The sequence below is a fragment of the Salvelinus namaycush genome, unplaced genomic scaffold, assembly GCF_016432855.1.
Source record: "Salvelinus namaycush isolate Seneca unplaced genomic scaffold, SaNama_1.0 Scaffold79, whole genome shotgun sequence".
In the NCBI taxonomy this organism is placed as follows: Eukaryota; Metazoa; Chordata; class Actinopteri; order Salmoniformes; family Salmonidae; genus Salvelinus; species Salvelinus namaycush.
The window spans coordinates 279,561-302,500 of record NW_024061519.1 but is presented as its reverse complement, the minus strand read 5'-3'; the positions used below and the strand labels follow the sequence as shown (position 1 = coordinate 302,500).

Sequence of the window (22,940 nt, the reverse complement as noted above, 5' to 3'; positions counted from 1 at the left end):
TCTCTCCCTCCCTCTCTCCCTCCCTCCCTCCCTCCCTCCATCCATCCTTGTGTTTAAGGTAGAGACAGCTCTGTGTAGTTGCAGCAGTAAAACAGTTGTTGAGTGAATCATACAGCACCTTGTCATCAGCACCACACTATGTGGATAATGTATAGTTCCAGCACAGTGTTAGAAGTACTACTTAGAGAAGACTGGTGATTTACCTGATTTCCTCACAGTCTGTAGATAGATGGAATTGCTAAATGTCTTCACACATTGACAGATACAGCTTGTTTTTCTTTATTCTCTGTGCTGTCATCCTTCATTCCTAGTCTGCCAGTATCACAAAGGACAAGAAGTATGTTTTGTTGAGGTACGCTGTCTGACTGTGTATAAAGACAATAGGTCTGTTACTGGGGTTATGAGACTTGTTACAATAGGTCTGTTACTGGGGTTATGAGACTTGTTACAATAGGTCTGTTACTGGGGTTATGAGACTTGTTACAATAGGTCTGTTACTGGGGTTATGAGACTTGTTACAATAGGTCTGTTACTGGGGTTATGAGACTTGGTAGAATTGGTCTGTTACTGGGGTTATGAGACTTGGTAGAATTGGTCTGTTACTGGGGTTATGAGACTTGGTAGAATTGGTCTGTTACTGGGGTTATGAGACTTGGTAGAATTGGTCTGTTACTGGGGTTATGAGACTTGTTACAATAGGTCTGTTACTGGGGTTATGAGACTTGGTAGAATTGGTCTGTTACTGGGGTTATGAGACTTGTTACAATAGGTCTGTTACTGGGGTTATGAGACTTGTTACAATAGGTCTGTTACTGGGGTTATGAGACTTGTTACAATAGGTCTGTTACTGGGGTTATGAGACTTGGTAGAATTGGTCTGTTACTGGGGTTATGAGACTTGGTAGAATTGGTCTGTTACTGGGGTTATGAGACTTGGTAGAATTGGTCGGTTACTGGGGTTATGAGACTTGGTAGAATTGGTCGGTTACTGGGGTTATGAGACTTGGTAGAATTGGTCTGTTACTGGGGTTATGAGACTTGGTAGAATTGGCCTGTTACTGGGGTTATGAGACTTGGTAGAATTGGTCTGTTACTGGGGTTATGAGACTTGGTAGAATAGGTCTGTTACTGGGGTTATGAGACTTGGTAGAATTGGTCTGTTACTGGGGTTATGAGACTTGGTAGAATTGGTCTGTTACTGGGGTTATGAGACTTGGTAGAATTGGTCTGTTACTGGGGTTATGAGACTTGGTAGAATTGGTCTGTTACTGGGGTTATGAGACTTGTTACAATAGGTCTGTTACTGGGGTTATGTAAGAGTGTCTGGTGAACAGGTCTGTAGGGTACAGTTACCTCTGGAGAGAGATTGTGTGTGTCTGTACATTCATGCTTTGTATGTATGTGTGTGTGTGTGTGCTTGCTTGCGCGCCTCCATGCGTGCTGACCTGCATGCATGTGTGTGTGTGTGTGTGTGTGTGTGTGTGTGTGTGTGTGTGTGTGTGTGTGTGTGTGTGTGTGTGTGTGTGTGTGTGTGTGTGTGTGTAGTGGGAAGAGAGAAGGACAGAAATGTCTGCACAGCCACTCCAAGACCAGGGTTGGTGACCGCTGTATAGACTTATCCCATAGTTTAACCTCATGTATTGTTCAAACATGGCGAGAGAGAACCATCTGGACCCCTTGTGAAGGCAGACACTTTACAGCACTACTGTAAATGGAGAGGCTTACAGGCAGGGTGTGCAGGCTTTTGTTCCAGCCCAGCACTAACATACCTGATTCACTTACTGAATGGGAGAAAGACTAGGCACTATAGAGCTGTGGTCACCTAACCCCGTTGTTGGACAAGCTACAGTACGAGGTGTGCAGGCTTTTGTTCCAGCCCAGCACTAATGTCAAGAATACTTGAACAGGTTCCAGGAACAGAAAAGGGTTGGTGACTACTGGTGTTGAGTTTCTCCCTTGCTGTTCAGAATGTTACGCTTCAGGCTCATCTGGGTGGCTCCTGTTCAGTAGAAAGAAAACGTTTGAAAATGGGAAGGTACTTACCTGAACTCGTCCAATCAGAACACAGATATTCCTATTGTGTTGTGAAATGTTTCGCTACAGTGGGCCCTACTGAACCTTCTGTTCCCTGGCCCTGAGGCCTTCTGAGGGATCTCTCCATCTGGATTTACTTGTTGACAGAAGCCTTTGCTGCAGCTCCATGTTTGGCCCAGGCCCAGCTCACTTTCTAAGAAGGAACATTTCTTCTAAATGTCACCCACAATATGAGTCAGATAGATATATTTCTCAATTAAAGTGGTATTAAAGAGGAATAGGCTGCACTTGGGCTTAACTTTGTCCAGGCACGCAGGCAGACAGAGACGGACAGACAGAGACGGACAGACAGAGACGGACAGACAGAGACGGACAGACAGAGACGGACAGGCAGACAGTAGGGTATATTGAACAGGATTAGTGCGTCTGGACAACGGTCTATAAAAGCTGTTTCAACACAGACAGTGAGCTCTGCTTCCTCTGAGTGATTGGTCTAGAGAAAGCATCTTATTGCTGTGACCTCTGAATGATTGGTCTAGAGAAAGCATCTTATTGCTCTGACATCTGAGAGACAATAGTGCAGCGATCATCAGCTAGATTCATGATGAGTTCTTCTTGAGCGGATGGTCAATTTGTAGACAAAAAAATAAAATCACCTGAGGGCCAAATGTGGCCCGCGGGCCGCCGGTTGGGGGACCCTGCAATAAGGCATAGCATTACTGATACATCGGAATTCTCTCTGCATTGACCATATATCAGTCTGTACGCTGTGTGTGTGTGTGTGTGTGTGTGTGTGTGTGTGTGTGTGTGTGTGTGTGTGTGTGTGTGTGTGTGTGTGTGTGTGTGTTATTTTAGGGTGTGTGTCTCATCAGCACAGTTCTGGAGGGATCATGTTCCTCTCATATTCAGTGTTTTTGGTGAAATACCATTATCTACATTACCTACTGGTGCTCCAGCTGCCCATGGTTTTAACTCAACTGCTACAATAGTCCTGCTTTGTCTCTCATTTGGTATTCTACCATAATAGTATATTATTTATTGTAGTTTTAGATTTATAGTGCTGTGTTTTACCCTAAAAGTATATTATTATAAACTATTCATGGAGGTAATGGATGTTTATACAGGACATTTGGGTCTGGTTTTAGTTTAGAAGGAAATGATGGTCATTGAAGGTCCTGTCTCCACCCTGTTTTCTCTCTGTGTGTGTGTGTGTGTGTGTGTGTGTGTGTGTGTGTGTGTGTGTGTGTGTGTGTGTGTGTGTGTGTGTGTGTGTGTGTGTGTGTGTGTGTGTGTGTGTGTGTGTGTGTGTGTGTGTGTGTGTGTGTGGCTGGCGAGCGTACTTCAAGAAGAGAAAAAGGTGAATCCCTCACTGAAGTTGTCTGTTCTATTAATCCTGTGGGAGGTGTGTGTGTGTGTTTCCACAGAGCAGTGCTGAGACGTAGAGTAACTTCTGCTTTCATAGTTCCGCTGAGCCCATAAACTCTCTCATAACCAGCAGGCTTGGATGCTACACTGTGTGTGTGTGTACTACAGCGTAGACAGCTACTGAACTAAGGTTCTGTTAATATTCCCTGTGCTGGAGGTGAAAGAAACGCACACCTGTTTAGGCGAGGTGCTGGCTAGCGGAGTAGAACAGAGTTTCTACTGTGTCTAGACCAACATGTCTTAGATTCTATAGACTGAGAGGTTCTACTGTATCTAGAACCAACATGTCTTAGATTCTATAGACTGAGAGGTTATATCTATTCTAGACCAACATGTCTTAGAATCTATAGACTGAGAGGTTCTACTGTATCTAGAACCAACATGTCTTAGAATCTATAGACTGAGAGGTTCTACTGTATCAAGACCAACATGTCTTAGAATCTATAGACTGAGAGGTTCTACTGTATCTAGAACCAACATGTCTTAGATTCTATAGACTGAGAGGTTCTACTGTATCTAGATCAACATGTCTTAGATTCTATAGACTGAGAGGTTCTACTGTATCTAGACCAACATGTCTTAGAATCTATAGACTGAGAGGTTCTACTGTATCTAGACCAACATGTCTTAGAATCTATAGACTGAGAGGTTATATCTATTCTAGACCAACATGTCTTAGAATATATAGACTGAAAGGTTATATCTATTCTAGACCAACATGTCTTAGAATCTATAGACTGAGAGGTTCTACTGTATCTAGACCAACATGTCTTAGAATCTATAGACTGAGAGGTTCTACTGTATCTAGAACCAACATGTCTTAGAATCTATAGACTGAGAGGTTCTACTGTATCTAGATCAACATGTCTTAGAATCTATAGACTGAGAGGTTATATCTATTCTAGACCAACATGTCTTAGAATCTATAGACTGAGAGGTTCTACTGTATCTAGACCAACATGTCTTAGAATCTATAGACTGAGAGGTTATATCTATTCTAGACCAACATGTCTTAGAATCTATAGACTGAGAGGTTCTACTGTATCTAGAACCAACATGTCTAGGAATCTATAGACTGAGAGGTTCTACTGTATCTAGACCAACATGTCTTAGAATCTATAGACTGAGAGGTTCTACTGTATCTAGAACCAACATGTCTTAGAATCTATAGACTGAGAGGTTCTACTGTATCGAGACCAACATGTCTTAGAATCTATAGACTGAGAGGTTCTACTGTATCTAGAACCAACATGTCTTAGAATCTATAGACTGAGAGGTTCTACTGTATCTAGAACCAACATGTCTTAGAATCTATAGACTGAGAGGTTCTACTGTATCTAGACCAACATGTCTTAGAATCTATAGACTGAGATTCTAAGACATGTTGGTTCTAGATACAGTAGAACCTCTCAGTCTATAGATTGTGGGGGAGTGTGTGTGTTTGTGATCCCCCAGATAAAACATCACGTCAGTTTTGAACAGAGGAATGTACGTGTTGTCAATACCCCTTTAGTGGATCACACACACACACACACACACACACACACACACACACACACACACACACACACACACACACACACACACACACACACACACACACACACACACACACACACTAACCCTTATCTTCTCTCTGCTTCTTCTCTCTCTTCAGGACTAACAGGACCAACTGCCCTGTGGCATTGTGGGACTGAGAACACCAATATTGATGAGGGGCCAGTTTAGTCCCAACCTCCCCTCTATGTCTGCAGGTCCAGTTCTGACAAGAGGATACTCACTATGACTAATGGAAGCCTCTCTCTTCGTTCGGTCTCTCTGTATACAACTCTTCCTTTCAGATAGATGGAATAAAAACTCTTATACAAATCTATGTTACGTCATTTCTTAATCTGTGTGTCATGTCTTCATGTATCTACAAATCATTTTTACAAACAGGGTCACTATTTTAGCCTAGTGTTGATTTTGGGTCGGGGTGGCAGGTAGCCTAGCGGCTTAGAGCGTTGGGCCAGTAACCGAAAGGTCGCTGGTTTGAGTCCCTGAGTCGACTTGGTGTCTGTCTATTCGCCCTTCAACAACACACCTAACCCTAATTGCTCCTGTAAGTCTCTCTGGATAAGAGCGTCTGCTAAATTACTAACCTGTAAATGGAATGGATCTGCTGTATCCTATTCCACTATGGTTAAAACAACAGACAAAAAACAAATTAGCAACTATAGGCTCCAATGTCTAATAGGAACACAGTGTAACGGCTGTCAATGTCGTTCTCCTCCTCGGACGAGGAGGAGCATGGATCGGACCAAGATGCGGAGGGATAAGTGTTCATTATTTAATGACAAAACAACAAAGCACTTCAACATACAAAACAACAAACGTGACAAACCCGAAACAGTCCTGTGTGGCCCAAACGCTGACACAGGAACAAACACCCACAAAACACAAGTGAAACCCAGGCTGCCTTAGTATGATTCTCAATCAGGGACAACGATAGACACCTGTCTCTGATTGAGAATCATACCAGGCCGAACACAAAATCCCAACATAGAAATAGAAAACATAGACTGCCCACCCAAAACTCACGCCCTGACCAATAAACACATACAAAACAAGAGAAAACAGGTCAGGAACGTGACACACAGAGACTGGAATTCAATCAAATCTGCTTTAGAAATGTTTCTGCAAGTTCTTTGTTCAAAATCTACTTCAATAGGGTTTCCCAAAATTCCCAGGTTTTCCTGAAATCCTAGTTGGAAGATCACAGAATCAGCAGAAAACCCAGAATCCTCCAACCAGGACTTCTGGAAAACCTTAACTGGAACTTTGCCACCCTACTGAAACACATCTGTACATCTACCTGAAAGAAGTCGACCAGTAATAGGTTTAATTACATTCATTTGAATACCCATAATAACTGTTTTTAGTTTTTTAACCTTTGTAAAAACAGGTACTGCGTCAATACAATGCAAGAAACAGCCAATTTAATTGGGCCCAACATGTAGTCTGTGATACATGTCCTCATACAGTAGTGTTTTCCCTCCTTGTTACATAAGTGTTTTATATAACTAGTGTAAAACCAGTGAGATATAACTGTTATTATCCCAAAGGCTATGCTACCTTAGTCGCTGTGCTCGTCTTTGATCCTGAGAGATGGGAGATATAGGAGAAAACTTCTCTCCTCCAACTCTTTGAAGATGAGTCTAAAACACCAACGTTTTCAAATCCTCAAAAGCCTTGACTGTAAAGAGCATGGCACCGTGGAATGGTATACGCCAGTCGTGTGTGTGTGTGTGTGTGTGTTACGATGCCAAGCCTTGACTGTAAAGAGCATGGCACCGTGGAATGGTATACGCCAGTCGTGTGTGTGTGTGTGTGTGTGTGTGTGTTACGATGCCAAGCCTTGACTGTAAAGAGCATGGCACCGTGGAATGGTATACGCCAGTCGTGTGTGTGTGTGTGTGTGTGTGTGGGTGTGTGTGTGTGTGTGTGTGTGTGTGTGCACATGTTACGATGCCAAGCCTTGGTTTAACACTATTTGTCTTCTATCTGTTCTTATTGCAGGTGCCTTTGGCCTCATCCCCCTGTGAGCCCCTGCTAACCCATATTAAGCCCTACGAAGTGCACACTCTGAAGTGCACACTCTGGAGAAAACTTCTCTTCTGCCAGTAATTCATATTTCTCATTGAGAGATGAAGATGTGTGTCCCACTACTGATGGCTGTGCTGCCTATCATACAGGCAGGTCAGTACTGCAGCTATTACAGCTCTTATGAATGTTATGACTGTGTTATGACAGGTATTGAAGAGGTATTAGGGGTTTACGACAGGTCAGTACTGCAGCTATTACAGCTCTTATGAATGTTATGACTGTGTTATGACAGGTATTGGAGAGGTATTAGGGGTTTACGACAGGTCAGTACTGCAGCTATTACAGCTCTTATGAATGTTATGACTGTGTTGTGACAGGTATTGGAGAGGTATTAGGGGTTTACGACAGGTCAGTACTGCAGCTATTGCAGCTCTTATGAATGTTATGACTGTGTTATGACAGGTATTAGAGAGGTATTAGGGGTTTACGACAGGTCAGTACTGCAGATATTACAGATCTTATGAATGTTATGACTGTGTTATGACAGGTATTAGAGAGGTATTAGGGGTTTACGACAGGTCAGTACTGCAGATATTACAGATCTTATGAATGTTATGACAGGTATTAGGGGTTTAGGACAGGTCATTCAGCTGTTATTACAGGTATGAGACTATGATCTGAAGTCAGAATACCGCCCCACCTCCACCATGTAGAGTTTTCTGTAGTGGAACATGGCCCTGGTAGAGTGTAGAGTTTTCTGTAGTGGAACATGGCCCTGGTAGAGGGTAGAGTTTTCTGTAGTGGAACATGGCCCTGGTAGAGGGTAGAGTTTTCTGTAGTGGAACATGGCCCTGGTAGAGGGTAGAGTTTTCTGTAGTGAAACATGGCCCTGGTAGAGTGTAGAGTTTTCTGTAGTGGAACATGGCCCTGGTAGAGGGTGGAGTTTTCTGTAGTGGAACATGGCCCTGGTAGAGGGTAGAGTTTTCTGTAGTGGAACATGGCCCTGGTAGAGGGTAGAGTTTTCTGTAGTGGAACATGGCCCTGGTAGAGGGTAGAGTTTTCTGTAGTGGAACATGGCCCTGGTAGAGGGTAGAGTTTTCTGTAGCGGAACATGGCCCTGGTAGAGGGTAGAGTTTTCTGTCGTGGAACATGGCCCTGGTAGAGGGTAGAGTTTTCTGTCGTGGAACATGGCCCTGGTAGAGTTTTCTGTAGTGGAACATAGCCCTGGTAGAGTTTTCTGTAGCGGAACATGGCCCTGGTAGAGGGTAGAGTTTTCTGTAGCGGAACATGGCCCTGGTAGAGGGTAGAGTTTTCTGTAGCGGAACATGGCCCTGGTAGAGGGTAGAGTTTTCTGTAGTGGAACATGGCCCTGGTAGAGGGTAGAGTTTTCTGTAGCGGAACATGGCCCTGGTAGAGGGTGGAGTTTTCTGTAGTGGAACATGGCCCTGGTAGAGGGTAGAGTTTTCTGTAGCGGAACATGGCCCTGGTAGAGGGTAGAGTTTTCTGTAGTGGAACATGGCCCTGGTAGAGGGTAGAGTTTTCTGTAGTGGAACATGGCCCTGGTAGAGGGTAGAGTTTTCTGTAGTGGAACATAGCCCTGGTAGAGTTTTCTGTAGCGGAACATGGCCCTGGTAGAGGGTAGAGTTTTCTGTCGTGGAACATGGCCCTGGTAGAGTTTTCTGTAGTGGAACATGGCCCTGGTAGAGGGTAGAGTTTTCTGTAGCGGAACATGGCCCTGGTAGAGGGTAGAGTTTTCTGTCGTGGAACATGGCCCTGACTAGCTGCAGAATGACAATTTTTAGGTATTTGACCTTTGTAGTTGAGTAGGATGGAGAGCGAGAGGGATGAAGGAGGATAAATGGATGGTGAGAGATGAATGGAGGAAGAGAGACGAAGGGACAGAGAGTATGGAGGGAGAGAGATGAATGGAGGAAGAGAGATGAAGGGAGAGAGAGTATGGAGGGAGGCAGAGTAATAGAAGGAGAAGGTAGGAGGTAGAGGGAGAACGATGGAGGGGTGAAATTGAAGGAGAGAGAGCGAGAGGAGGGAGATGGAAAGAGCAAGGGAGTGAGAGGGATGGGGAGGGTTTGGAAGAGAGGTAAGGAGAAGGAAAGTGGGAGTGGTATGGAGGGAGGGAGTGAGAAGGAGGAAGTAGGTCAGTCTGAGCGATTGAAGGTATAACTGTGTCTGCCACGTGTGAGGAAAGGAGAGTGTATCTCCCTCTCCACCTTCCCCCTCTGTGTCTGGGTGTGTGTGTGTGTGTCTGGGTGTGTGTGTGTGTGTCTGGGTGGGTGTGTGTGTGTGTCTGTGTGTGTGTGTCTGGGTGTGTGTGTCTGGGTGGGTGTGTGTGTTTAGGTGTGTGTGTGTGTGTGTGTGTGTCTGTGTGTGTCTGTGTGCGGCAGGGCAGCCTCTAAAGCCATGGCTAGACTCCAATGGCTCAGGTTTTCATATTAACAGACACATAACAAATATTTCTAGTTACATTTCCTTCCTTCTCTCTCTCTCTCTCTCAGTTAAATGTTCAATTAAATTCAAGGGTCTTTATTGGCATGGGAAACATTGCCAAAGCAATGTTTCTCTCTCTCTCGCTCGCTCTCTCTCTCTCGCTCTCGCTCTCTCTCTCTGCTGTTTCCTACCATAGTGTTTTTGTTTTTGACAGTAAGCTACTCTGTATATTCACTAACATGAAGGCCTAGCTTCGGTTGCCAGGTAATTTTTTTTTCCGGTTGCCAGATTGGGAGGTAATCCAAGTTACCCTTTAAAGGGCAGAAAAGTAACATGAGCAGTAGGAGGGAGGCATTGTGTGTTTATGCTGCTGTTTTTGTTGGTTGTAAATACGCACACGTACACGCACACACACACACACACACACACACACACGCGCGCGCGACATCATGCCTTTCTGTGTGTGTGTGTGTGTGTGTGTGTGTGTGTGTGTGTGTGTGTGTGTGTGTGTGTGTGTGTGTGTGTGTGTGTGTGTGTGTGTGTGTGTGTGTGTGTGTGCGTTCTGCTGTTTGTGTCAGTGTGCTCTTAAAACACAGCATGAAGTTCCAACATAATGACAAAGACTTTAAACAGTGCTATTGTCAAACTTACTGTAAAAATAATATACATATATATAATTAATGCATGATGTTGTTTATTAACACCCTCTGCTACCCACTGGTAGAGCCCAATGGAGTAAGATGAAGATCCCCATTAGACACTGATCTAAGCTCAGTTTAGCATATTCCCCATAATGGTTAGGGTTAAGATCCGTGGAGGAAAAGCTGATCCTAGATATCTGCCTAAGGGCAACTTCTTCAAAGAATCATCTCATCTGCTTTTCCATAGGGATTCACAGAATTAGAGCTAGTGGTTGAGGGCAGAAATAGACAATAGCTACAGTATGCTTTGTGGGATGTTGTTGTGTTGTTGTTTACAATATGATTTGTGGGGTGTTGTTGTTTACAGTATGCTTTGTGGGGTGTTGTTGTGTTGTTGTTTACAGTGTGCTTTGTGGGGTGTTTTGTTGTTGTTTACAGTATGCTTTGTGGGGTGTTGTTGTTGTTTACAGTATGCTTTGTGGGGTGTTTGTTGTTGTTTACAGTATGCTTTGTGGGGTGTTGTTTTGTTGTTGTTTACAGTATGCTTTGTGGGGTGTTGTTGTTGTTTACAGTATGCTTTGTGGGGTGTTGTTGTTGTTTACAGTATGCTTTGTGGGGTGTTGTTGTTGTTTACAGTATGCTTTGTGGGGTGTTGTTGTTGTTTACAGTATGCTTTGTGGGGTGTTGTTGTTGTTTACAGTATGCTTTGTGGGGTGTTGTTGTTGTTTACAGTATGCTTTGTGGGGTGTTGTTTTGTTGTTTACAGTATGCTTTGTGGGGTGTTGTTGTTGTTTACAGTATGCTTTGTGGGGTGTTGTTGTTGTTTACAGTATGCTTTGTGGGGTGTTGTTGTTGTTTACAGTATGCTTTGTGGGGTGTTTTGTTGTTGTTTACAGTATGCTTTGTGGGGTGTTTTGTTGTTGTTTACAGTATGCTTTGTGGGGTGTTTTGTTGTTGTTTACAGTATGCTTTGTGGGGTGTTGTTTTGTTGTTGTTTACAGTATGCTTTGTGGGGTGTTGTTTTGTTGTTGTTTACAGTATGCTTTGTGGGGTGTTGTTGTTTACAGTATGCTTTGTGGGGTGTTGTTGTTGTTTACAGTATGCTTTGTGGGGTGGTGTTGTTGTTTACATTATGCTTTGTGGGGTGGTGTTGTTGTTTACATTATGCTTTGTGGGGTGGTGTTGTTGTTTACAGTATGCTTTGTGGGGTGGTGTTGTTGTTTACATTATGCTTTGTGGGGTGGTGTTGTTGTTTACATTATGCTTTGTGGGGTGGTGTTGTTGTTTACAGTATGCTTTGTGGGGTGGTGTTGTTGTTTACATTATGCTTTGTGGGGGGGTGTTGTTGTTTACAGTATGCTTTGTGGGGTGTTGTTGTTGTTTACATTATGCACCACTCGGGAGCCCACTCTTGACGGAAACCGTCCTAATTGGAAATAAACTTCATTATGTTGTCATCCAGAGCCACATTGGTTTATTTTCCAAGCTATAACACACAATATTTTACAAGTGCTTCGTGTTTTCATGTTTGGCCATGGAAAATCAAGTATAATTTTATCTTGATACTGGTATCGGGATCACACACACACACACACACACACACACACACACACACACACACACACACACACACACACACACACACACACACACACACACACAGAATTTCCTATTGAAAACTTGCATCCAGTCCATTTGAAGGTCCTGCAGGCGTTGTTTCTAAATCGTTCCTGCCATTCAAAACCTCCTAAATATAATGGCCTATGTTTGACCAGAGATTTATGTGGCTATCCCTATGTGGCTCCGCTCAAAAGCAGTGCACTTGTGTATGTGTCGGTCTGTGTGTGTGGCAGTATGTGTATGGCTGTCTGTCTGTGTGTGTGTGGCAGTATGTGTGTGGCTGTCTGTCTGTATGTGTGTGGCTGTCTGTCTGTGTGTGTGTGGCAGTATGTGCGTGGCTGTCTGTCTGTGTGTGTGTGGCAGTATGTGTGTGTCATTTGAGACAGAGTTCAGTCAGGGTACACTGTGTTTTTTGATGAAAAGCGTTGAGGTCAGCGTTTCCACATGTCCGCTGCCAGGCACGCCGAGACTTAGCCTCACTTCCTTGGGAATTATATTGTTATCCGTTCACTCTGAATGCTCAGGAAATACTCTGTGGTTAATGATGGGAGAGTTATGGAGAGAGGACGTATGTGGGTTTGTTGTGTCAGTGTGTATATGAATAATGTGTGATAAACCCAATCCATTTGAAACTACATCTTTAGTCTACTTAGCATAGGGAAGATCAAAACAATTCCTTTTAATTCCTTTTCTACAAATGTAATTTACCTGCTCATTTTACCAGCATTGCTCCGCGTAGACACATTCCCTAGTCCCTTGCATTCTAATTTGAAGCACTATGACGCCATACTTGTTTGATAATGTTTCCATATCTGGCATTACTCATCTCATATGTATATACTGTATTCTATACTATTCTACTGTATCTTAGTCCCTTTAATAATGTTTACATATCTGGCATTACTCATCTCATATGTATATACTGTATTCTATACTATTCTACTGTATCTTAGTCCCTTTAATAATGTTTACATATCTGGCATTACTCATCTCATATGTATATACTGTATTCTATACTATTCTACTGTATCTTAGTCCTTTTAATAATGTTTACATATCTGGCATTACTCATCTCATATGTATATACTGTATTCTATACTATTCTACTGTATCTTAGTCCATTCCGCTCTGACATCGCTCGTCCATATGTATATATTCTTAATTCCGTTCCTTACTTAGATGTGTGTGTATTGGGTACAGTATATGGTCTGAAAATGTTATATATTACTTGTTAGATATTACTGCACTGTCGGAGATAGAAACACAAGCATGTTGCTGCACCCGCAATAACATCTGCTAAACATGTGTATGTGATCAATAACATCTGCTAACCACGTGTATGTGATCAATAACATCTGCTAAACATGTGTATGTGATCAATAACATCTGCTAAACACGTGTATGTGATCAATAACATCTGCTAAACACGTGTATGTGATCAATAAAATCTGCTAAACACGTGTATGTGATCAATAACATCTGCTAAACATGTGTATGTGATCAATAACATCTGTTAAACATGTGTATGTAACCAATAACATCTGCTAAACACGTGTATGTGATCAATAACATCTGCTAACCACGTGTATGTGATCAATAACATCTGCTAAACACGTGTATGTGATCAATAACATCTGCTAAACACGTGTATGTGATCAATAACATCTGTTAAACATGTGTATGTAACCAATAACATCTGCTAAACACGTGTATGTGATCAATAACATCTGCTAACCACGTGTATGTGATCAATAACATCTGCTAACCACGTGTATGTGATCAATAACATCTGCTAAACACGTGTATGTGATCAATAACATCTGCTAAACACGTGTATGTGATCAATAACATCTGCTAAACACGTGTATGTGACCAATAACATCTGCTAAACACGTGTATGTGACCAATAACATCTGTTAAACACGTGTATGTGATCAATAACATCTGTTAAACACGTGTATGTGATCAATAACATCTGCTAAACACGTGTATGTGATCAATTGTAACGGCAGTCCTCCTCCTCTTCATCTGAAGAGGAGGAGTATTGAGGGAACCAAGGCGCAGCGTAGTGAAATGACATATTTTATTAACGAAAACACGAACTTGATTAAACTAACAAAAACAACAAACGGTGTAGACAGACCTAGACGACGTACTTACATAAAACAAGAAAACGCACGAATAGGAACATAGGCTACACAAACCGAACAAACCGTAAACAGTCCCGCGTGGTGTACAAACACAGACACGGAAGACAATCACCCACAACAAACACTGTGACAACGCCTACCTAAATATGACTCTTAATTAGAGGAACGCCAAACACCTGCCTCTAATTAAGAGCCATACCAGGCAACCCAAAACCAACACAGAAACAGAAAACATAGAATGCCCACCCAACCTCACGTCCTGACCAACTAACACATACAACAAACTAACAGAAATAGGTCAGGAACGTGACATAACCCCCCCCATAAGGTGCGAACTCCGGGCGCACCAGCACAAAGTCTAGGGGAGGGTCTGGGTGGGCATCTGACCACGGTGGTGGCTCAGGCTCCGGGCGAGGTCCCCACCCCACCATAATCAATCCTAGCCTCCCTCTCCCCCTACAAATGTCCACCCTCAATTTACCCCCACAAAATCCTCTTAGTAACATAAATGACAGGGACAGCACCGGGACAGAGAGATTGATCAAGACAGAGGGATAGCACCAGACAGAGGGATAGATAAGAATAAAGAGGTAGATCAAGATAGAGAGGGAGAACATGATAGAGGGGCAACTCCGGACTGAAAGGCAGCTCCGGACAGAGAGACAGCTCTGGACTGAGGGGCAGTTCTGGGTATATAGCCGTTTCTGGCTGAAGGGCAGCTCATGGCTGACTGACGAATCTGGACGCTCATGGCAGGCTGACGGCTCTCGACGCTCATGGCTGGCTGACGGCTCTCGACGCTCATGGCTGGCTGACGGCTCTCGACGCTCATGGCTGGCTGACGGCTCTCGACGCTCATGGCTGGCTGACGGCTCTCGACGCTCATGGCTGGCTGACGGCTCTCGACGCTCATGGCTGGCTGACGGCTCTCGACGCTCATGGCTGGCTGACGGCTCTCGACGCTCATGGCTGGCTGACGGCTCTCGACGCTCATGGCTGGCTGACGGCTCTCGACGCTCATGGCTGGCTGACGGCTCTCGACGCTCATGGCTGGCTGACGGCTCTCGACGCTCATGGCTGGCTGACGGCTCTCGACGCTCATGGCTGGCTGACGGCTCTCGACGCTCATGGCTGGCTGACGGCTCTCGACGCTCATGGCTGGCTGACGGCTCTCGACGCTCATGGCTGGCTGACGGCTCTGGCAGATCCTGTCTGGTTGGCGGCTCTGGCAGATCCTGTCTGGTTGGCGGCTCTGGCAGATCCTGTCTGGTTGGCGGCTCTGGCAGATCCTGTCTGGTTGGCGGCTCTGGCAGATCCTGTCTGACGGGCGGCTCTAGCGGCTCCTGTCTGGCGGGCGGCTCTAGCGGCTCCTGTCTGGCGGGCGGCTCTAGCGGCTCCTGTCTGGCGGACGGCTCTGTAGGCTCATGGCAGACGGGCGGCTTTGCAGGCTCATGGCAGACGGGCGGCTTTGCAGGCTCATTGCAGACGGATGGCTCAGACGGCGCTGGGGAGACGGATGGCTCAGATGGCGCTGGGGAGACGGATGGCTCAGATGGCGCTGGTGAGACGGATGGCTCAGATGGCGCTGGTGAGACGGATGGCTCTGGCCAGATAAGGCGCACAGTAGACCTGGTGCGTGGTGCCGGAACTGGAGGCACCGGGCTAAGGATACGCACCTTCATACTAGTGTGGGGAGCAGGGACAGGGCACACTGTACTCTCAAAGCCCACTCTATACCTGGTGCGTGGTACCGGCACTGGTGACACCGGGCTGAGGACAAGCACATCAGGATTAGTAGGGGGAGAAGAAACAGTGTGTACAGGGCTCTGGAGACGCACAGGAGGCTTAGTGCGTGGTGCCGGAACTGGAGGCACCGAACTGGATACACGCACTACAGGGAGAGTGCGTGGAGGAGGAACAGGGCTCAGGAGACGCACTGGTAGCCTAGTGCGTAGTGTAGGCACTGTAGGTACTAGGCTGGGGCGGGGAGGTGGCGCCGGAAATACCGGACCGTGGAGGCGTACTGGCACTCTTGAGCATTGAGCCTGCCCAACCTTACCTGGTTGAATGCTCCCGGTTGCCCGACCAGTGCGGGGAGGTGGAATAACCCGCACCGGCCTATGTAGGCGAACCGGGGAAACCATGCGTAAGGCAGGTGCCATGTATGCCGGCCCGAGAAGACGCACTGGAGACCAGACGCGTTGAGCCGGCCTCATGACACCTGGCTCAATACCCAATCTAGCCCTACCAGTGCGGGGAGGTGGAATAACCCGCACTGGGCTATGCACTCGTACAGGAGACACCGTGCGCTCTACTGCGTAACACGGCGCCTGCCCGTACTCCCGCTCTCCACGGTAAGCCTGGGAAGTGGGCGCAGGTCTCCTACCTGCCCTTGGCCCACTACCTCTTAGCCCCCCCCCAAGAAATTTTTGGGTGTTACTCACGGGCTTTTTGGGCTTCCGTGCAAGACGCGTCCCCTCATAACTCCGGTTCCTCTCTCCGGTAGCCTCTGCTCTCCTCAGTGCCTCCAGCTGTTCCCATGGGAGGCGATCCCTACCAGCCAGGATCTCCTCCCATGTGTAGCAACCTTTCCCGTCCAATATATCGTCCCAAGTCCATTCCTCCTTCTTTTCCTGTCCCTTACTCCGTTTACTCCGCTGCTTGGTTCTGGAGATTTGGTGGGTGATTCTGTAACGGCAGTCCTCCTCCTCTTCATCTGAAGAGGAGGAGTATTGAGGGAACCAAGGCGCAGCGTAGTGAAATGACATATTTTATTAACGAAAACACGAACTTGATTAAACTAACAAAAACAACAAACGGTGTAGACAGACCTAGACGACGTACTTACATAAAACAAGAAAACGCACGAATAGGAACATAGGCTACACAAACCGAACAAACCGTAAACAGTCCCGCGTGGTGTACAAACACAGACACGGAAGACAATCACCCACAACGAACACTGTGACAACGCCTACCTAAATATGACTCTTAATTAGAGGAACGCCAAACACCTGCCTCTAATTAAGAGCCATACCAGGCAACCCAAAACCAACACAGAAACAGAAAACATAGAATGCCCACCCAACCTCACGTCCTGACCAACTAACACATACAACAAACTAACAGAAATAGGTCAGGAACGTGACATCAATAACATCTGCTAAACACGTGTATGTGATCAATAACATCTGCTAAACACGTGTATGTGACCAATAACATCTGTTAAACACGTGTATGTGATCAATAACATCTGTTAAACACGTGTATGTGATCAATAACATCTGCTAAACACGTGTATGTGATCAATAACATCTGCTAAACACGTGTATGTGATCAATAACATCTGCTAAACACGTGTATGTGATCAATAACATCTGCTAAACACGTGTATGTGATCAATAACATCTGCTAAACACGTGTATGTGATCAATAACATCTGCTAAACACGTGTATGTGATCAATAACATCTGCTAAACACGTGTATGTAACCAATACAATTTGATTTGATTTGGACGCCGTTGACACTCGCTGTCTTCTTTCATTCACTCATATGCATTCTATTTTCAGCATGAGCTGAGCTCGTTCACCAGCTTTAAAAAAATGCTTCCCATTTCATTTGAGCTGAAGTCGTTCAAACAAGTTACCAAGTTGTCCGGACGAGATAATTCCAAGTGACTACTTGTTTTCTTGTTATTGTTGGCCTTGGGCTTCAGGGCTTCCGTAAGTTTGTGTTTTTGCCTGTGTTCATGTTTTATTTTAGTTTGTTTGTGTGGCATATGTGTGCGTGCAGATGTCATTGCCCAGTGTAGTGCAACGCCTGTTGCAGATCGCCAGACCACTGTCCTTCACATCATGATCACACAGAGAACAGAGGAAGTAGGAACTCTGAACCTATTGGTTGACCCCAGCTACTTCCCTTTACTCTCTCTCTCACTCTCTCTCTCGCTCTCTCTCTCTCTCTCTCTCTATTTCAATTCAAAGGCTTTTTTTGCCATGGAAAACATATGTTAACATTGCCAAAGCAAGTGAAGTACTGTAGATAATTTTTATTGTTTATTTCACTTTTGTTTATTAACATTAAACACTACAATCACAAAAGTGCCAAAAGAATAAAGACATTTCACAGACATTTCAAATCTCTCCTCTCTGTTCCTCTCTTTCCTCTCTCTCTCTCTCCATCTCTCTATTTCTCTCTCTCTCTTTCTCTCTCCTCTCTGTTCCTTTCTTTCCTCTCGCTCTCTCCCTCTCTCTATTTCTCTCTCTCTTTCTCTCTTTCTCTCTCCTCTCTGTTCCTCTTTCCTCCCTCTCTCTCCCTCTCTCTATTTCTCTCTCTCTCTCTCTGAACTGTTCTTTCTCTCTCTCTCAACCTCCAGCCTCCCCAGAGCTATACTACTAGCTGTGTAACCCATTGTTGCTGTAACAGTTAGTTCTTTAGCCAACTCCTTGAGTCAGACACGACATGAGAATGACAAAGGATTTGGCTAAAGCCCAGACAGATCTAGTTCCAAGACCTAACTCTCAAACTGCTGTGTCCGATGGTTTCTCAGCTGGGTTCTTTCATGGAGTAAACCAGTCGATTGGAACCTATTAATCAATCTGTATTAGCCCAGGGGAAAATCTGGTTGGCCGGCCCGTTTGGTGTCCGTCCAATCAATGACATTGACTGATGAATGAATTATAGGATGTTGGCATAGTGTTTGTTGTTGGAAACTATGGGCCAGATCAGAACATCAGTACTCAGTGAGATCTGTGTGTGTCATGACGTTAACCCTATTGGTCTATCCAACAGTGTGTCCAGACAGGGAGCCCGGCCTGCAGCCATGGACCCCCGGCCACAGTGAAGCCCACCATGTTACCATTGGTTACGGCAGAAAGGTCATCCTCACCTCTTCAGCTACTGTCCACTCCATAGAGATCCTCAACGGAGGTACGTCTGTGTGTGTGTGTCTGCGATCATATTGTTAAGCTGTCACCCAAATGTACTTTATCCATCAATTGTGTGTGTGTGTGTGTGTGTGTAACAGTCTTGCTTCCGTCCCAAACTGGGCTCGAACCAGGGATTCTCTGCACTCATCGACAACAATCACCCTCGACGCATCGTTACCTATCGCGCCACAAAAGCCGCGGCCCTTGCAGAGCAAAGGAAACAACTACTTCAAGGTCTCAGAGCGAGTTACGTCACCGATTGAAATGCCGCTAGTGCACACCGCTAACTAGCTAGCCATTTCACATGGGTTACACTCACCCCCTTTGACCTTCTCCTTCTCCACAGCAACCAGTGATCTGAGTCAACATCATCAATGTAACAGTGTAGCCATTTCACACTGGTTACATGTGTATGTGTGAGTTAGGAACCTGATACTGTGTGTCCTGGTAACCTCTAACACACAGTCAAATCAAAGTCCCCATCTCTCATCCACTTCACTACAGGACTATATAACCTCTGTCAGATGGACGTTATCGTGAAATGCAGCCCTCATAAAGGGTTATTGAGTTTTCCCCCCCTGTGTGTGTGTGTGTGTGTGTGTGTGTGTGTGTGTCTGTGTCTGTGTCTGTGTCTGTGTGTCTGTGTCTGTGTGAGCCACAGCTCAGTGCCATAATAGGAAGGGAGATGTGATGTGTCAGGCCCCAGGGCATGAAAGAGATCTCACCAGTAAAGATCTCGCTCTCTCGCTCTCTCACTCTCTCTCTCTATTGCTCTCTCTAGGAAAGTTAGTGATAGCAGACTCGTATCGTCCCATCCTACTGCGTACCAAACACATTCTGATCGGCAACAGAGGACAGCTGCACATAGGAAGTCCTGACTGCCCGTATAAGGGCAACCTTACCATCTCCTTATTTGGAAGGTGGGTTTTGAACCCAGACCAGATCTCATAGCCTTCAGCCCTCAACCTATTTGGTAGCCTCTAGACTCTATCCTCTTTCTCCTAGGCTCAAGCCTCTTTGTCCTAGCTCCTACCCTCTATCGTCTAGCCTCTATACTCTTATCTCCTAGCCCTTATCTCCTAGCCCCTAGCCTCTATCTCCTAACCTCTATCTCCTAGCCTCTAGCCTGTATCTCCTAGATTCTGTCTCCTAGCCCCTAGACTCTGTCTCTTAGCCCCTATTCTCTATCTCCTAGCCTCTATCTATTATCCCCTACTCTCTATCTCCTAGCCTATCTCCTAGCCCCTAGCCTCTATCTATTAGCCCCTAGCCTCTGTCTCATAGCCTCTATCTCCTAGCCTCTATCTCCTAGCCCCTAGCCTCTATCTCCTAGTCTTTAGTCTTTATCTAGTATCTTCTAGCCTATATCCCCTTATCCCCTATCGTGTAACCCTCTAGCCCATATTCTTGATTCATTGGTTGATCAATCATTGACTCTTCTCCAGGTCTGACGACACAGACACAGAGCACAGTTACTTTGGCCGTAAGTACATTGGTGTGGGGACAGGAGGGACACTGGAGATCCATGGGGAGAAGAAGCTGTCGTGGACCTTCCTCAACAAGACTCTGCACCCAGGGGACAGCGAGGACAACAGCTACCTGTTCGAGAGGGGCTGGGGAAACCGGGGTATCATAGTTCACGTCATTGACCCCAAGACTGGAGAAGTGCTCCACAATGATAGGTATTTTATATGTTGTCATGTTTTTATTTCACCTTTAGGCTTGCACAATTCTGGTACATTTTTCAAAAGTTCCCAGGTTTTACAGAAATGTTGGTTGGAAGGATGTCCTGCGTATTACCGTCTTATTCCAGAAATGTTGGTTGGAAGGATGTCCTGCGTATTACCGTCTTATTCCAGAAATGTTGGTTGGAAGGATGTCCTGCGTATTACCGTCTTATTCCAGAAATGTTGGTTGGAAGGATGTCCTGCGTATTACCGTCTTATTCCAGAAATGTTGGTTGGAAGGATGTCCTGCGTATTACCGTCTTATTCCAGAAATGTTGGTTGGAAGTATGTCCTGCGTATTACCGTCTTTCCAGAACTCTTCCAACTGGGATTTCTGGAAAACCTGGGGACTTCTGGAAAGTTACTGGAATTTTGTTACTCTTTCACCTTTACTGTTTTTTACATCTAAACTTTATTTCACTTTGTTTAATAATAGCAACATTAGCCTGCTAACAATCACTGAAAATACATTACTTCAACACCCCTGTTGTAACAGAACAGATGCGATAAGCAAACATGTTAATAAAAAACAACACTGGAGGAATTGGTGGTCTCTTTAAAGCTGGAATCCTTCATAGTGAAACTGCCTCGTCCGTTTGGAATATTACAACAAAGAAGTTACTGCAGACAACAAACACGTTTTTTTTTCACTCTGACATCATTGCAGGGGGAAGCGAATAGCACAATATGTACTGCTGTTTTTAGTTTTGACAACTCTGCTCAACACACCTCACCTCCGTTTAGTCCACACAAAAAAAATATTTCAAAAGTGCTGGGGCGTACTGCGGACAGCGAAATGCGGAGCTGTTTCCCCTAATGCAGATTCTATCTTTAAGTCATGACAGATATTGTTATTATCAGAACTCAGGATATGACCCAGACGCAGACAGCTAGAATCACAGATGTTTATTGACTCAAACAGGTGGCAGGCAAAAGACTGGTCAAGGGCAGGCAGAGGTCCGTGATCCAGGGCAGAGTCAGGCAGGTACAGAACGGGAGGCAGGCTCGGGGTCAGGGCAGGCAGAGGTCCGTAATCGGGTCAGAGTCAGGCAGGTACAGAACGGCAGGCAGGCTCGGGGTCAGGGCAGGCAGAATGGTCAGAACCAGGGAAACTAGGAAACAGAAACTTGAGAAAGCAGGAAGATGGAAAAACATGCTGGTAAGACCTGACAAGACAAGACGAACTGGCAACAGACAAACAGAGAACACAGATATAAATACACTGGGGATAATGGCAAAGATAGGTGACACCTAGAGGGGGTGGAGACAAGCACAAAGACAGGTGAAACAGATCAGGGTGTGACAGTTATAATATGACACTAGAAAGGAGGGAGAATAGCAAACACACTCCTGTTGGTATTAACTATCTATTAGATTTATAATGTTCTCCCTATCCCATCGTTCAACATCTCTGATTGAATAAGGAATGTCAGAAAACATTTAATACGTACTGTAGTTAGAAAAACATTTAATATGCCATCAGAGTACTGGTAAACAATAATTAAAAAGCAATTAAACAAAACAAACTTTGCTTCCAAGAGAAGGCAAGTCTTGAGTATTGCGTCAGAAACTGAACCCCATTGAGAAATTAAAACCCCATTTGACAAATGTATTTACTATTGGTTTGATATCAATTACCATTGACCTCAATTTCCTCACACAACCAAATTGAGACCTTGCCCTCAAGATCTTACAGTAAGCTCCCATGGGACTGTATTGGGGCTGTGTGCAATTCATTCATTGATATTTGTTGGTATCAGAAGATCCACCATAGATCAACCTTCAGAAGAAGACGTTTGTTGGAGTGATTGTATGAAGGTCTTTTTTTGTGCTCTGTTATGTAGCTATGATATAGGTCAGTGTTTCCCATCTCCGCTCCTCTAGTAGCGCCAACAGTACATATTTATATTGTGGACCCGTACAAGCACGCCTGATGCTACTTGTCAACTAATCATCAAGCCCTTGACAAGTTGAATCGGGTGTTTTTGTCCGACACAACACAAATGTGTGCCATTCGGGGTACTGGAGGACCGGAATTGGGAAACACTGATATAGGCTAACCATTCACCTCCCCCTCCCACTCCGCTACCCAGGTTTGACACATACCGCAGTAAAGAAGAGAGTCGTCGCTTGGCCCAGTATGTAGATGTGGTAGACAATGGGATGATTCTGGCCATGGTGGTCAACGACGAGGGGTCTAACAACCTAGAGGACTCGGCCAGGAAGATCCTCACCAAGCTGGGGAGTAAAGACTTCCACCGCCTGGGCTTCCGGTAGGTTCCTTGACCCCTGTCCTCCAACCAGGGAATTTTGAAACCTATATTATACTGTACATGTATATCATTATGATGATTGATATTAGTATTAGATAATTTTTTTGGAAGA

At 45.0% G+C, this 22,940-nt stretch overlaps 1 protein-coding gene across 1 annotated transcript in view; it reads left to right on the top strand.

Moving 5' to 3' along the window:
- Positions 1-22,940, top strand: part of LOC120042820 (cell migration inducing hyaluronidase 1) — a 190,474-nt gene that overhangs the window by 92,835 nt on the left and 74,699 nt on the right. Inside the window, exons 2-6 of the mRNA XM_038987630.1 lie at positions 7,017-7,196; positions 18,692-18,829; positions 19,610-19,748; positions 20,274-20,510; positions 22,649-22,828. Coding sequence (XP_038843558.1) covers positions 7,145-7,196; positions 18,692-18,829; positions 19,610-19,748; positions 20,274-20,510; positions 22,649-22,828 — 746 coding nt within the window. The 5' untranslated portion in view covers positions 7,017-7,144. The remainder of the gene's footprint in view (positions 1-7,016; positions 7,197-18,691; positions 18,830-19,609; positions 19,749-20,273; positions 20,511-22,648; positions 22,829-22,940) is intronic.